General features: G+C 37.3%; 1 protein-coding gene across 2 annotated transcripts in view; it reads right to left on the bottom strand.

The window, feature by feature from the left end:
* The window catches only part of LOC145984435 (uncharacterized), a 52,035-nt gene that overhangs the window by 14,790 nt on the left and 21,582 nt on the right, over positions 1 to 15,663 (bottom strand). Inside the window, exon 1 of one of the 2 annotated variants that reach the window (XM_083118100.1) lies at positions 10,429 to 10,467. The exons of the other annotated variant lie outside the window; for it this stretch is intronic. Within the exon in view, the coding sequence (XP_082974226.1) occupies positions 10,429 to 10,455 (27 nt within the window). The 5' untranslated portion in view covers positions 10,456 to 10,467. Of the gene's footprint in view, positions 1 to 10,428; positions 10,468 to 15,663 lie in introns of those variants that run through there. 2 annotated transcript variants of the gene reach the window in all.

Raw genomic sequence — 15,663 nt, 5'->3', positions numbered from 1 at the left:
TACGAGGGGGGAGAGCTGATGGGGTCTATAGCTCCTGTTGAAATTTTGCGAAAATCAAAATTTTAAAATGAAAGCAGTAAATTACTTGGGGGGAAAACAAAGCTATAAATGCAAACTCCCCTTAAAATGACCTCCGATTATCGATTTTGATTTTTGAACAACTTTCAAAACGAAGGTTAAGAATGGTAATTACGATATATTTTGTAGAATTGCTAACGGAGCTACAATGTATGTAATATCCACCTTTACAATTTCAGCTCCCCCCGAAGAGAAATCCAGTGGTTAAATTAACAAGTAACTATCATTAACTTACTTAAATCATTAAGTTAGAGCCAGCATATTTTGATCTAATATACACGTATTTTAATATATTACAGTCCCTACCAAAACCAAAAGACCACCAACTTTTTTCATATAAATGAATCCTGACCGAAAGTTTTTGGTACAAATATGGAGTGAAATTGTATGGAAGTAATATAGTGTGTGAGGCATATATTGCCGAAAAAATATTGGTATACGTCTTGTAGTTCTTGAGATACGAAAGTGGAAAATCAAATTTCTTAACTGAAAAATCAAGCATTTTGAAGTACAGATAAATGTGTATAACACGTAACCGACGTCGTTATGACAGTACTGAATTTGTTCCAGTATTGTAGAACATGAACGAAGGTTTTGGCGCAAAAAAAAATCCAAAAAGATTTTCTCGTGTTTTATATTTTTTTTCTAAAATTCGCAAAATAAAAAAAATACAGTGAAAACTGAGAGATCTTCAGATAACAATATCTTCCTAAGCGATTGCGCTGGAGTGAACAAATTTTGTCAGTCATTAGTTGAAATGTGTGTCAATAGACCCAGAAAGAAAAAAGACATATATCAAGTAGCAGTATTGTGCAAGTCCAAACCTGATTTCGTTATGCTTGATAATAAACAGGCTGTTTGAATCGCAAGCTACGTGATAATGGGGGAAAAATCTGTGCCCGTGGCCGTGAAATGGCAAATGTACAGATGCAATAGGTCTCATAGAGAAATTGCAGTCGCATTGAATGTGAGTAAAACCTGCGTGGCGAACACAATAAACAAATTCAAGCAGCAAGGTACAGTGGTTGATAAACCACGCTGCGGCCGCCCCAGGGTAACGTCTGTACGCGAGGACCGGATTATCGCGAGAGTGGCAAAGAATAACCGTAAAGCCCCTCTTCCAGCGATAATGAGGGAATTTGAAGATTCCACTAATAAAAGGGTCTCAAAGATGACCATTTCGCGTCGTCTGGGGGAATGTGGACTTGCGTCTTACGTTCCTCTCAAGAAGTCATTGCTCAACAATGTACATAGGAGAAATCGTGTGAAGTGGTGCAAAAATAAAAGAAACTGGTCAATGGAACATTGGGGTAAGGTCCTTTTCAGTGATGAATCGAGATTCGTGCTATACAGCTCCAGAGAAGTGAGAAACAGCAACCGAGAAACTACTCCCCGAATGTCTCATGCAAGCTGTTCAGGGTGGGGGGTCAATCAGTCATGATCTGGGGATGCATGTCTGCTGCAGGGACTGGGATATTGAGATTCATTCCTCGCTCCATGATTCACGAGAATACATCGAAACAATGAAAGATAACATTATCCCGTCTGCCCAGAAGCTCCACAACGGATACTTCGTCTTCCAGCAGGACAACGCGACTTGCCACACGTCAGCAGCAACAAGGCTTGGATTCAAGCGAGTGAAATCCCATTGTTGCCTTGGCCAGCACGAAGTCCGGACCTTAATCCTATAGAAGTATGAAATGAGATTACGTTCCAAGAATGCCAGAAATTGGTCCGCAGCATGAGAAAGCGTGTGCAAATGTGCTTGAAACTTAAAGGTGGACCTATTGACTATTAATTTTTTTTTATGAATGAATCCTGCAAATCGCACGCATGAATATGCTTACTGAGTTCATTAAAAAGCTTGTTAAGTACACATTGGTTACCATATTTCTTTCGAGCCAATTTCTAGCCCATACTTTTTTTAGTATTTTAATTTTATTTTTTAATAACAGAAGTAGCTATTCTCCTACGACTTTCTTCAAATCGCTCGTCCATCATGTTAGCTTGTCTGCTCTGCACAATGCCTTGTAGGATCAAAAGTGTAACGCCAAATACGGCAAATCAAGTATCGTGTAAGGCGAAAACTAGCTGACGAGCCAGTATCACACAACATGTCCAAGCCCAACTGTAAAATCCAGCAGGAGATCTAGCCTCGTGTGATTCAGGCATTACTCCCCAACTCTATGAGCACTATCTGGAAAAAAGTAAGGAATCATTCGCTATTTCAATCCTTCCTGCCAAGTCTTGCTGGAACGCATGCCAAACAAAGAGAATAAGGTGAGGAGGTCGGTGCCAGGCAAAGGGTGACTCACCACTCAAGCACGCTACAATTTGTAATTGAGACTCGATGTTCAGGAAAGTTTTGCAACTGTTCTCCAACACGTGAGTGAAAATTAACAGGCCTCGTCATACTGATACATGATCACATTCAGGCCACTTTTATCTTGGTTAGGCGGTTGTTTCTTTTCATGTGAACACATGCTCGTGGAAAAACATTGTTGGGAAATTTTGGGGGAAAGTTTGACCAAGTCGGTTTGAGTTCACCTTATTCGCAGAGAGGTCAGTCGGACAGAATATGCTAGTCGGGCCCCAACCATCCCAAAATGCTTCCCGTGACACACAGGGGGCGCCAGTGGGGTGTTGATGGCCTTCTTGCACACTCCGTATATTCAGGTCAGCACCCCGCTTCCGCAACCCTCAATATTCATTTCAACAGTAACAACAATAACAATAAATGAATATATATGAAAGCAAATTTACTGTTGGAATAAAGTGACCTGTTTCCTCATTTTCGGTAGCCATAGATATTCCAAAGTGTAATCCACTACCGATTAGCCTTTGTGTAATATAACTACCAGTAGAGACATGGATATATTCGTTTTTGGCCGAAACACGAAATGTGAAGGGGAAAAAATGTTCATTTTTCATATTTCTGAAAGGTATGAGGTCAATTTTCCTACCATTTTTTGTCACGAAATGATCTGCAAACTGCGAAATAAACCCTATAATACAAAATTTAGTTTATTTACCGACGTGAAAATTTCTGAAGTCTGAATTATTATGCAAGTTATGCAATTCACGGAAAATTGTTTAATTCTGCTGTAAATATTTGAGAAGTACATAAATGTGCTATTGGAAGGGAAATGTTTATTTTGTGTAATGTGTAGTTTTTAACTCAAATTTAACGTTTTATCAGGGACGGCGACAGGGGTGGGCAAGCGCCCACCCAAAAATTCCTGTGCCCACCCAATCAAATTCAATAAGTACATATACTTGGAGATAGCTATATGAATGATTCGATAAATAAGTGTGTTCATAACATGTATATTTTACTTGTGATTATATCTATGCTAGAAATGTTCACATATTATCAACCCATAAAAAGCCAATTTTGTCATTAGAAAGTGAAAGTAATTACTAGAGTGATTGCGTGCGAGTTGCCACCGTGCTTATTATCGTTCATTTTGCCACGATGTTATTTATCGGGTAAATCTCTCTGCAGGTGCGGAGCAAGTTGCCACGGTCGAGTGAGTGACGTCACTAGGCAGGGCAACTAACTAGTAGTGCACTAGCATTAGTACCCAGAAGCCGTATTGATGAAGGTTGGCTCCTCGTCATGTAGGACTGCCCGGGCAGAAAATCAGAGAGTTCAACGATTATTTCGTAGAACAATGGCTGGATAATCCAAACATTCCAACGGAAATTTGGAATTGCAATGGCCAAAGGCACCGAACAAACAACCCAGTGGGGGGTTTGCATAACAAGTTGAACAACATCATATCCAGAGTACACCACACATCTTGCAGCTTGTAAGTGTACTAAAAGCAGATGCCTCATCTAGTTTTCACGCTTTTAGGAGACAGGACTTGGATTGTATTCCGCAGAAGCGTAGAAAATCAACCTACATTCATCTTGACGAAGGGTTGCAATGTATCCTCGAAAAGCTAGAAAATGGCGGAGATCTTAAAAAAATGTCTCAGAAGCTTGAGCTATGTAAAAAGTTGGAGTAATGAGAATAGCTTTATTGTACATAATTTATTGACGATATACGGACGTATGAAAATTCTACGTTAACGAAATGCAGTTTGCTCGGAAAACAAAACGACAAGGTTCTTCCTAGAACCGCCTTGGAGTATGGAGCTAATGTTGTGTTTTTTTGAGGAGGCTTAAAATTATGCAGGGTATGATCAAGATTAGATCAGAATTTAGGTTGAACTTGAGGACTACAGCTCCGGGCCCCCACATAAGTATATAAATCGCGGCCTGGGTATGGTTAAAATAATCTACAAATAAACAAATAAAAACATCATCTTAGCGTTACTTCCTCCGGCAACACAATACATTATTTCGACTTAATTATTATTAGAATAATTTAATCAAGAAGACTTAGATGGGCAGGCCATGTGACACGAATGGCAGAGGAAAGAATAGTTTACAGGATTCTTCTTGGGAAACCTGATGGTAAGAGACCAGTTGGAAGGCCAAGACGAGTATGGAGGGATAACGTTGAGATGGACCTAAAATAAATCGTCAAGGATGGGATGGGAAAGATTGGATTGATTTTGCCCCGAATAGTTACAGATGGAAGGCTTGCGTTGCTCCAGCCATAAACCTTCGGGTTTAAGTATGCTAGAGAGTATAATATAGTTTTAATTAGCTCTGCATTGAAATTCCAGAAGTGTCCCTTTTTATTTCATTACAATTTTTATAAACCTTATATCTTCAAATATCACTATGGCATGCGAAATAAGTGGCTTATCCTATTTAGAAATTCTCGTCCCACACATAAATGTTGCCACATTAATCAACCGGAAATATCAACAGAATCTCTAGATGCAGTTGAAGTTAAGAAAAAAGTTATGTCACGAAATATCCAGCAGACAATTTTGTTAGTTTGTTTTTAAGCCCACATTTATGCTCAGATAGGCTAATCGGGACGAAACCTACAGTTTAACGTGTAGTTCGAACTCGTGTGCATTGTGCTTCCACCAGAGGAGGGGGAGTCCAACACAGGACCTCTTCATTATAATGCGACAGCGTTATGCCATTGGGGAAAAATATACAGAAAGAACTCGCACCAAACGTAACATTTTATCACCACAGAAGATGCGTCCATTTTAAGAGGGTGATTGCCTGAGACAAATATTTGAGACTTTCGGAAAACAACGTCATTGTTCACGGAATTAACTGCCTTGATCCACTAATGAAACGCTGTGCAATTGAAACTACCTCCTCAACTTTCTAAGAGCTATGGACTAATGAAACTCCATTTTTGGAAGAGTAAGTTGTGGTTGATTTGTTTTATTTAAAGTCATTTTTCTGCTAATTTTGATAATGATGACTATAAGGTTCAATGGTGATTAGATGAAGGTAACGAAGGGGCGAAAACAAACACATGCTGACACTCAAAATACAATCCCTCATAAATTAGTACTTTGACAATGGTTCCAAGCGCCAGGGACTCGTTGCCCTAAAAGAATAAAATTTCCAGGGTATGCTGCACGGGATAGAGGTTGACATTCTAATGTTTTCGAAATGGTCACTCCATACAACCCAAGTCATCTATGAAAAATAGATGATTTTTTACTGGCATGGTGATCAACTTCGATTAATTCCTTGTGTCCTAAATGATTTTGTTACCTCAAAAAATATGTTCATGTAACCATACGTATATTGCTTCTCCTGCATTAGTAACATGACAGTTCAGAAAACGAATAGCAACTTAGCTCTTCAATTCTGAACAGATTTTCCAATCTTACTTGTTTATTACTTATGAGTGATATTTTGTCAAAATAGCCTTTCATTAGCCTAGGAATACTTCATGGACAATGAACAAAGAATTTATTTTGTGTGTTTTAAATCATTCCTAATAAGACGTTCATTTTAATCCAAACATTCAGTGGCGGCGATTAGGAGGACCGGGAAGTGAGGGATGCAGTTCCCTCGCAACATTTTGCTACTTTTTGCCCCCGCACTGTGGCCTCTTTATGCTAAGCCTTTTGTACCAAGAAAAAGTATATTGTCCTTGCCCCTCAAATGTTGGCACCCAATCGCCGCTACTAAACACATTTGGATAGATTTCTCAGTTGTACAAACTTTGTAAGCTAAGAAAAGTGACCCCCAAGGCGTAAGAAAACTCTTTCAGTCAAAAACTCATACGATGAAAAAACTATGCTCAGGAACATGCATTTAAATTACGAGAAACTTCACGATTGTCTACCATCGCACTTTCTATCATTGTCGCCAAATACATAAAATCAAGTATGTGCCTTGTATTTGCAACACAAGCTTAAACCAGATTCACATTTATTTCACTGTATTAACATGCATGAAAGAATGTGATTAGAATGTATGGCTTCGCATAGGTAAACACTTCCTTGAAATAATTGTGTCCATCAGAGACAAAGCGAAAGGAAATGGAACAAGATGCGACAATAGATTAGAAAAGATAAAGAGGAAAACAAGAAAAGGAAAGGGAAAAGAAGTACGAGGAAAATCGGGAGTGTAAGAGACAGGGGGATAAATACGTCTTACATACACATACGTATATACTATATATGGTCTTACATTTATACTGCCCACCCTAATCTATCAATAAGGAGCTTCTGCCCACCCGGTCGAAAATTTCTGGCGCCGCCCCTGGGTTTTATTCACAATTTTAACATCAAAATGCCATTTTCTATACCGCTTTTGATCCCGAAATGTGCCCAGTTTTGTACAGAAATTTTGATATTTTATTCACCAAAAATATGTGGCCCTAACTATCGGTTTTGATTGCTACTCGGAACAGACGATTTTGAAACAATAATGCGACATTTTTTGTTATACTGTTTTATATAGTTAGTCATTTGTATAAATTACTCTACGAAATTATTCATATGTATCCTGATTCTATTACTGCCGTTTTCACTACCTATATTTTGCATAAGCAATACTAGCATATAACATTGTACATTTAATGTGTGTTATGGCAAAATGTTGCTTCGTGTAGTTATAAAAAATGTAAAAGCAATCATGCAAGCATAAGTGCAAACTTACTGCAAACAAGAAATAATAACAATCAGTTGTTATTGTGTATAAGGCTAATTAATACATAAATTGTGTTTCTTCGATGAAATTGATATCACACCCCTCATAGTAAGAACTCAATTTGTACTTGGATGTTATAACAGCTGGAGCGAAATGTTTTGTTGTTAAAAGCAAAATTAAAAAGAATGGGGGGAGGTCATTATGAGGGAATGATTCATCAAAGCTGAATATATATGCAATTAGTTTTAGAGGGGGAAAGAAACTTGCTATAATATTTCATATAAGTAATAAATTTATGGCCAATACGACCGTAAGTCTAAGGGTAGATAGTTGGTTGTACATTGGGTGACGTGTAGAATGGACTTTCCTTGTTGCTCCTTTCCGACTTTACTTACAAGAAAGATGTTGGCTCAAAGTAGAATATCAAGAATCCTTATCGGAACTTTGGAATTTCATCCCCAATGTGAATGGAGTGTATCACCGTCTTTTGCCCAGATCTAAAAAATAATCTAACAAGGGGAAATGTGGAAATCACTCCAAAAGGAGTCGAATCCACCAACTCTCATTTACACCCCACTGCTCACATTTTAGCTACTGATAGCTGTGACCTATGCCCATGGATGTACTCCCTCCTCCCAGAAGATGAATATCAGTCTAAAATTGTATATTTCACACATGTAATTTCATTCCTGTCACAGTAAATTGCGTAAATTATTATAACAGTGTTTGTTTCTTTATTTTAGAAAACACTGTCTTGCTTGCCCCTTCCCCTGAAAAAAAAATCTGCTCACGTCCATGCTATGTTATTCGTAACTGGCGGCTTACTGTAAGTTAGAGGGTAATAATGCAATTCGTATAAATGGATGACGGTTTAGGTATACTGTTAACATAAGGACAGAAGAATAATTTTCTTTCACGTGACCTGTATAAAAAGCGAACCGGACACAGCAAAAGTATTATGGCTGTGCTATCAGCGTCGAACAAAGGTTTGGTGACTATTTAGTATGCAGTCTAAGAGTTTTCGCACGTATAACATACGTCACAAGTGGCAAGACTTTGGTAAATATCCTGCACCTGGCTAGCAACGTTTCAATACAGAAAATGGTTTGCAGGAAACATCCGTATTGAAAGGGGGGAAAAAATATTATTTTTCCCGTGTTGCTGCAGACCATATAACCTCAAAGGAAAGTTCAATTTTTAGATAAAATATATCTCCACTTTTGGAAATCTAACGTTTATGTGGCATGTATTGAACATCTCGTATTCGCTCTCGGAAGGAGACAATTTCACTTGCCACAAAAGACAGAAAACTGATGCGTTCCCTTAACATTTGATCAACGTATCTTCCATCGCATGTAACCAGGTGACCGCAATGGAATTTGTTTTGAAAAAGAAAATGTGTATTTAGATATTTACTTTACAAATTATGGTATACGAGTTACGTTTATATATATATCAATAATAAGAAAATTATAGAATTGGGCACTAAATTAAAGGTTATTTATAGATATGTTGGACCGGTAACAGTGATTTTTCCGACCGATCGAGTAATGATTTATCTGTATCATGTCCTTCCCTTCTCTCTCTCTCTCTCTCTCTCTCTCTCTCTCTCTCTCTCTTTCTCTCTCTCTCTCTCTCTCTCTCTCAACCGACTTTAGTTGACATTTGAAGGGCTCGGGTGTAAAACATGGTAAGTGATATTTTGGTAGTTTTTGAGTTACAAAGTAAAATGTGCCATCCTTCAATTTTCGATTGAAATTGCCATGTCATACAATTTGCATTGGACTAAGTGAATCCTTCTGGAATTGGTAAACACAACACGAAGGTAATTTATCTACAATATAGCTTCTTATAACCTTTTCTCTTAATGAAATAGAAATAGAAATAAAAATAAAAATAAAAATAAAAATATAAAAAGTTTAAATGGAGATTAAGATGAAATTAAATAAAAAATCGTAAAACCAGATCTAGGATTATTAGAATTAGCAAAGAGAAATAGAAACAGAGCATCAACAGGTTGTCAAGGTACATATTATATAGGCAATTTAAAAGGAATAGGCAAAGTCTATAGTCAAGTCTTCATAGATAGTTATGTGAGAGTAGCAGAGTAACGATAATAAAAAAATCTTGCTTCATCTATTCATCAAAACCATCTTCTTGCTGATCTATATCCTGATCTTCATCATGCTTGAGAAAACGCTCTCTTAATATTTGATTTGCTTTAGAGAAGTTATAATTAGAAAAGCTATCGTAACTCACCTTTGCTATGAAAAAACCCGAACTAGATATCCGAGTGATTCAACGAACGGATTCGTAATCCCGGGGTCGCAGCATACGACGCGACCAACCACCATGCATGAACGATGTTTTCTCCGAGGTTTTTCTCAGGAACTCCAGGCAAATTCTTTATTTAGAATAGTCAGAAATACGTACGTGGCAAGCAGCACCAGGCTCTCTGCAAAAATGTTTGACTCGCCCTCATCTACTACGAAACCTGATACCATTAGAGCATCCGCATGTAACACTAACGCTGTCGCCTTGTAATCAATAGGTTCGGGGTTTGATTCCTGGTGGAGGCACATGGTACAGTGTCCCACTTTAAACTGTAGATCCAGTCCAGATTAGCTTGTGATCATAAAGTAGGTTTTAAACATACGAGCTGACTGCTGTGCATATAGACCCTACTACAACAGTCGTCAGCGAAAAGTCCTTCCATTCTTTTTCACACTTTTATAAACTTTAAAAAGATGTTTGGAGAAATGAATGTCTAGGAACGTCAATTTCCGCTGCCATCAAAGTGTCGTAAAAATGACCATAACCGTTTTTCAAGTACTATTAACAGCCATTACACATGGTTAACCTAATTAAAGTAAATTTAACTAATCCGTTTTAAAAAATATATATTTATGATGCGCTGAAATGCAATTTTATAATCATTATCGATCTTTATACGCAATAAAATATTCCAATTTAAATAAAAATATTTGCGTCCCGGTTTTATAAATGGACAGGCAGACTGTTAAAATTGTAAATTTTGCAGTAACTTCTAGCAGTGTTAGTTAATATCATTTTCTTTCAGTGGTCCCGGATTGAAATCCCGACCTGGGCATAGGTGTTCTTTGTGAGTGTCCCTTCATCAATTTCATCCTCATCCTCATCTTCGCGACTACCCAAAAGTGGTTGAAAAGTCAAATATACCAAATAAATCAATCATCTTTCCCTTGAACTCAGCAGAAACAATATATCACCATAATTATGCACACTAAAATATTATTTCGGTCATTCGATTTCTTGGTCGAAAATTCTCAACTTGCCTACCTCGTAACTCCAATGCTGCTGTTCCATGCCACAGACTGCCTCGCGTAAAACTGCGTGATCTATCGTTCTTTCATTTCGCTCTGCCTGGGTAAGAGGTTTTCAACGAATGAGATTGCACCATTGTAAAGAACAATTAGCATAGTTCAATACGCATGTGGGGTTTATGACAAATGCGTTTTGTTCCATGTTGTATGACTCGCAAGCATGAACTTTTATTGTACGATTCATTTGCTTTTAATGTCTTTCCATTTTTTTAATATATCGAATATGCTGTGGGATATAATAATTCCTGAATTTGCGTAAAAATGGGGAATGAATCAAGTATAAACAATTTATATTGCACAATGCAGTAACATAACTGCCACCTAGTGATCAATTTCGACTCGCTTACATTTAGGGTGACCATACGTCTATAGTCCCATTTTGACCGGAACAGTCCCGTTTAAGAGTCGTGTCCCGGTCGTCCCGTCGATATTATTAAAATCCACTATTTGTCCCGTTTTATAAAAGTCTAGGACTTAGCTTGAAAACTAAGTATAAATTTGAGACATTCCATTATAGAAAAAATAAGTTGTATTGTTTTGTGCGTTCCGTTATTTGTACAGCAGTGAATAAGCATGGCCAAGAAGCGTACATGAAGTTTCAATATGGACTTGCTACAAGAATGTAAATCCTGCATCTTGACACAAACTCCAAAAACAAATATTGCGTTGTGTCAGACATGTGGGGTTAATTTTTCGGGGAGTTTTATGAAAGGTTGGTTGAAATATAAATACATATAATAAATACGTCGGACATTCCTCAATTTCAGCATAGCACAAACATCAAAGGTTGTTCAGAAAGGAACAGTTATACCTATAAAAATTAATACCTTTTGACAACGGGAGATCACATTTCATTTTATTGTATGTATCATTTATGAGATCCATACTTTAATAAATAATAATAATACGTTAATAACAATAATTTTATAATTAGGCCTAACCAAATTTTCAGGAGGGGCTAAAGTGACTTTCTTGGAATGTCCCGTTTTGGGGTCAATATTTTATGGTCACCCTATTTACATTCTCTGTTCTACTTACGTTGATTTCAGGGGTGCCCACAGGGAGCAGACTGCGCCATTGAAATTTGGGGGGGGGGGGATTTTTTCCTTAATGTAATATAAAATTCAACATATCTATATTATTTCCAAAATAAATGTAAAGACGTTTACACCTTAGGTACACCATATTTAATCCATTAGATGAATAAATTAAGTATTTAGAGGTAGCGATGCCCACAGGTGGGTTTGTGGACTCACGTTATGTCCAAGCAACTTATTTTTATTGGGGGGACGATTTTTTGTGATGGAAATTTGATGTGAACAGTACAGCATTTGGCACAAGTTCAATTACGTTATTAACTATCCATTGCTGGTACATAAATAACAAATTCAGGGAGATTGTAACGGGTAATATTATTATTAAGGAAGGGGGGATATCCAACTCTTACATATTGGGTCTTAAATCGACACGTGAATTCTGGTGGGGGATTGAGGATTAAACGTTGGGGGAGGGGGGCAATATCCGACTATTGAATATCAGTGTTAAATCTTAGATTATCGTGGAAATTTTAGTTAGGCAGGCTGAGCATTAAATTGGGGGGGGGGGATATCCAACTTTATTGTGTATTAATATTACGTCTGAGATTGTAGCGGAAAATGTGGTTTGAAATTTTTTTTCTCTTGGAGGGAGTAATATCTATGTTCAAGGATTGCAATATAAATTGCAAAACATGTATTATATTTTTTGAAAATAAGTAATATATAACAATTCTGTGTGCGAATATTGTGTCACATATCACATTTATAACTTTTAAACATAATATACTAGGTTTCGAGAAAGGATGATTAAATTATTCCATGAGTTCACTCACTTTAAAATTGCAAGAATTTAGATAAAATTAAAATCACGATTACTTGTAAACTATCCCTGACATAGAAAATCTAAATACAGATTTGAAATGAGCGCAAAATGTGCAATAAGAATCAGAACTTTTTCCTCCAGAAAGTTTTTTTTTGTAGAACAGTGTAATTAGCGATATGGTATGCGAACGTTTCGGCGCCGAACATGGGAAAAGAGAAGCTGGAAAAGAGTAAATATCGAGGGATCCTATGAAAGTTTTGAAGTCCCATTAAATTAATATTCTTGCAAGCCTGCAAAGAAATGGATATAAAAAATTTCTTGCTCGCTTCGTTCGCATTCTTGCGTTACAAAAATGTGTGTCTGGCATTTTCATGAAACGATTGTGAAGACTTATACTGTAGCTCCATTACAAGACATAAACAATATTCTCGATATTTATTAATAATATAATTTCTTAAAATATAATGTTTAGTGTCGGTATACTGCTTAATTTAAAGCAGGTGAGTCAGTTTGATGATATGGTTGTATTAGCAATATTATTCTATTATAGATTCCCTGTAAGGTTATGCTGCAATAGTTGTACTAACTGTGTACTTCATAGTAACGCCTTGCACATTACTCAATAAAACAGGAAAATAAATAGTGCCAAATTCGCATTTCTAACTTATTGTTGCAGGGTAATTTTGCTTTAGCAAGTGAAATTTGCACTTAAGATGAAATCCATGTAATTATTGCTATGAATTACTAATGAAATTTAAATACCCCAAGCAGAGAGGTGAGTTCTTTGAAGGAGGCACCTTATTATATTCTCGTCCCGGCCTTAGGAATTTCTAGCTAGGGTTCTGTAATTTTCGATCTTAAGTTGTATAAGACTTTGTGTTAAATACCCAAATTGTGGGTTATTGAAATCTTGTTCTCCAACCACAAACACTGTATATTTATATGACACTTGATATTGCTAGCTTTCCGTTCTTTCGAAAATTCGAACCATTAACAAATATGAACAGTTTAAGAGGCTATTGTATTAAAAAATAATAATTATTATACGTATTCACCAAAATATTTTGAGGGGTAATGCATCCACGGTCTAGCTGGGGGATGGAAACCTCTGTTTAGGGAGGATAGGCAGATCAAGTATCGTGTTCAATAAAGCTTAAAGAAACGTTACTTTCAGTAGACACGCTAAAAGTAAAAAAGTACTCCCCTTTGCTTAGCACCACGCCATGAAGGCGTATAGGGGGTGTGGGTGTAACGCCCCACACTTTCTTGATCCGGTCGTGAGTGGGGGTGATGTGATCAGCATCACGCGCCTGACCGCCTTTACCCCCCAGGGTTTCCCCCAGGTACCCATGTCATTCGACGCTGGGTGGGCGCCGGAGCAGCTTCCAACGTTAGAAAAGTTCCCGGATTTGAACTGGCCGGGGATCGAACCCGGGACATGCTATCGTAATTAAATACTTCATGTGGATTACCACATGATTTTGGGGGGACACATGACGAGATTTGGGGGGATTGCGCCATTGGCCTTGGGGGGATGGGCACCCCTGGTTGATTTAGTTTATTCTACTTCGCTTTTCTGCAACTTTTTAGCTAATCGCGAAGATGGAAATGAGTGATAATATGATGAAACTAATGAAGAGAGCTTCAGAAAGCTCACCCATGACCAGACCGCAAATTTAACTAATTTACTTTGCTATGCGACTTCTTCAGACATACCAAGCTGGAATCTACCTGATAATTCATAAATAAGTTAAATATTTGTTTATAGCATGGGAGTAACTTGAGGCAATTGTGAACCAGTGTTGCATGGTTACATCAAGATTCAGGACAAAATCCAGTTTTTCCAGGGCTTGTAGCTTCGAAACGAGGCGTCAAGCAAATAAACGTTATCATTATTAAGAAACGTTTTCTGCCTTAATGGCATCCTAAGCTGTGAAAGTTAGTGTGGTGACACGTTATGTATATATCGTTTGTACGTTTATATTTCGAGACTCAATATGAGACCGAGACTTGCTCTTCCAGACCGAGACTAGAACGAGACTGATGTTTATAAATCAAGACGAGATCGAGAGCGCGACACATTTATGGAGACGTGACCGAGGCACTGCCAAGTCACATCTCGTTCCTTCTCGATATCATTCCTTACTAACTTTAATTGTCAGTTTCACGTTTTAAAAATTAACTTTCCGAATACATTTAAAAACAGTGAAATTCTACGAGAGACTGACTGAGGAAAGTTGTAGCTAATACAGTTTGTATGTTAAGCAACGACGGCGCCAGCCTGAAATAAGTTGGGGGGGGGGGGGCTACAGATTTCGTAGTCGAAATCTCTGGGGGCTAACTAAAATGTATTTACTTAATATTTGCTGCGGTATAATTTTACCAATGACATATTGTACAGTCAAATCCAAAGATAAATCACTGAGATGTTGCATTTTGTACCATCATATACAAAAGTACTTTCAGATACGAAACTTGTATGTCAAACAAAATGCAATAATTATATTGTTTTCTTTTCCTTATTGAGTGAAATAATACCACAGATTTACTATTCATATGAACAGTATATCAACTCGCTGAATATACTTATAACTAGGGAACGGAACTTTAGGTAAATAAATGTTTTTTCTGCGATAAGATAGAGACGCTCGTTTTTGTCAAAATTCTGATCATAGCCTTATATGTCAACACAGCAAATTTTATTTTACATAAAAACACATATTTTCCAGTTTTCCGTATGTAAATACATATTTTGCGAATTTTCATTTTAAATACATAAAATCGCTCATTGACTTCAGCTGCCTCGAAATCCTCGAAGGAAAAATGTTGATTCTCAGCACCTCTTTCATATCGAGAGTGTTAGGTTTGTTTTGTCTTTGAACACGCTCGCTGGCAAACTTCTGGCGCCTCGCCTACGATCCTATTGGGGGGGGGGGGATATTACCCCCGCTGGATCTAACGCACAAGTGCTAATGTCTAAATGTACAGAAATTTTTGGGAAAAACCAAGGTGTTCAAAATTTGTGCCAAATTGCACATGTTTTGGAAGGTGAAGTAGAGGAAGAGGAAGCTTTGGAAAACTTCAGCGTTAGTGGCATCTCGTGCTTCAAATATGCAAGAATTGTTTCTTGTGACGTGGAGCGATCTTTCTCACAATATAAGATGCTTTTTAGAGATAATCGTCACAGATTTACAATGGAGAATTTGGAAAAACTATGGTGATTCACTGCAACTCTTCCAAAAAATAGCTCACTAAGAGGTAAGCATTTTTGTTACCAAATGTTTTTATTTTTGTCACATATTTTCCTGTTTTTATCACATATTTTCAACAT

This window comes from Lepisma saccharinum, chromosome 2 (assembly GCF_977018435.1).
Source record: "Lepisma saccharinum chromosome 2, izLepSacc3.1, whole genome shotgun sequence".
NCBI classification, from domain to species: Eukaryota; Metazoa; Arthropoda; class Insecta; order Zygentoma; family Lepismatidae; genus Lepisma; species Lepisma saccharinum.
Note: the sequence above shows the minus strand (reverse complement) of the source record. Positions and strands in the feature narration are given on the sequence as shown.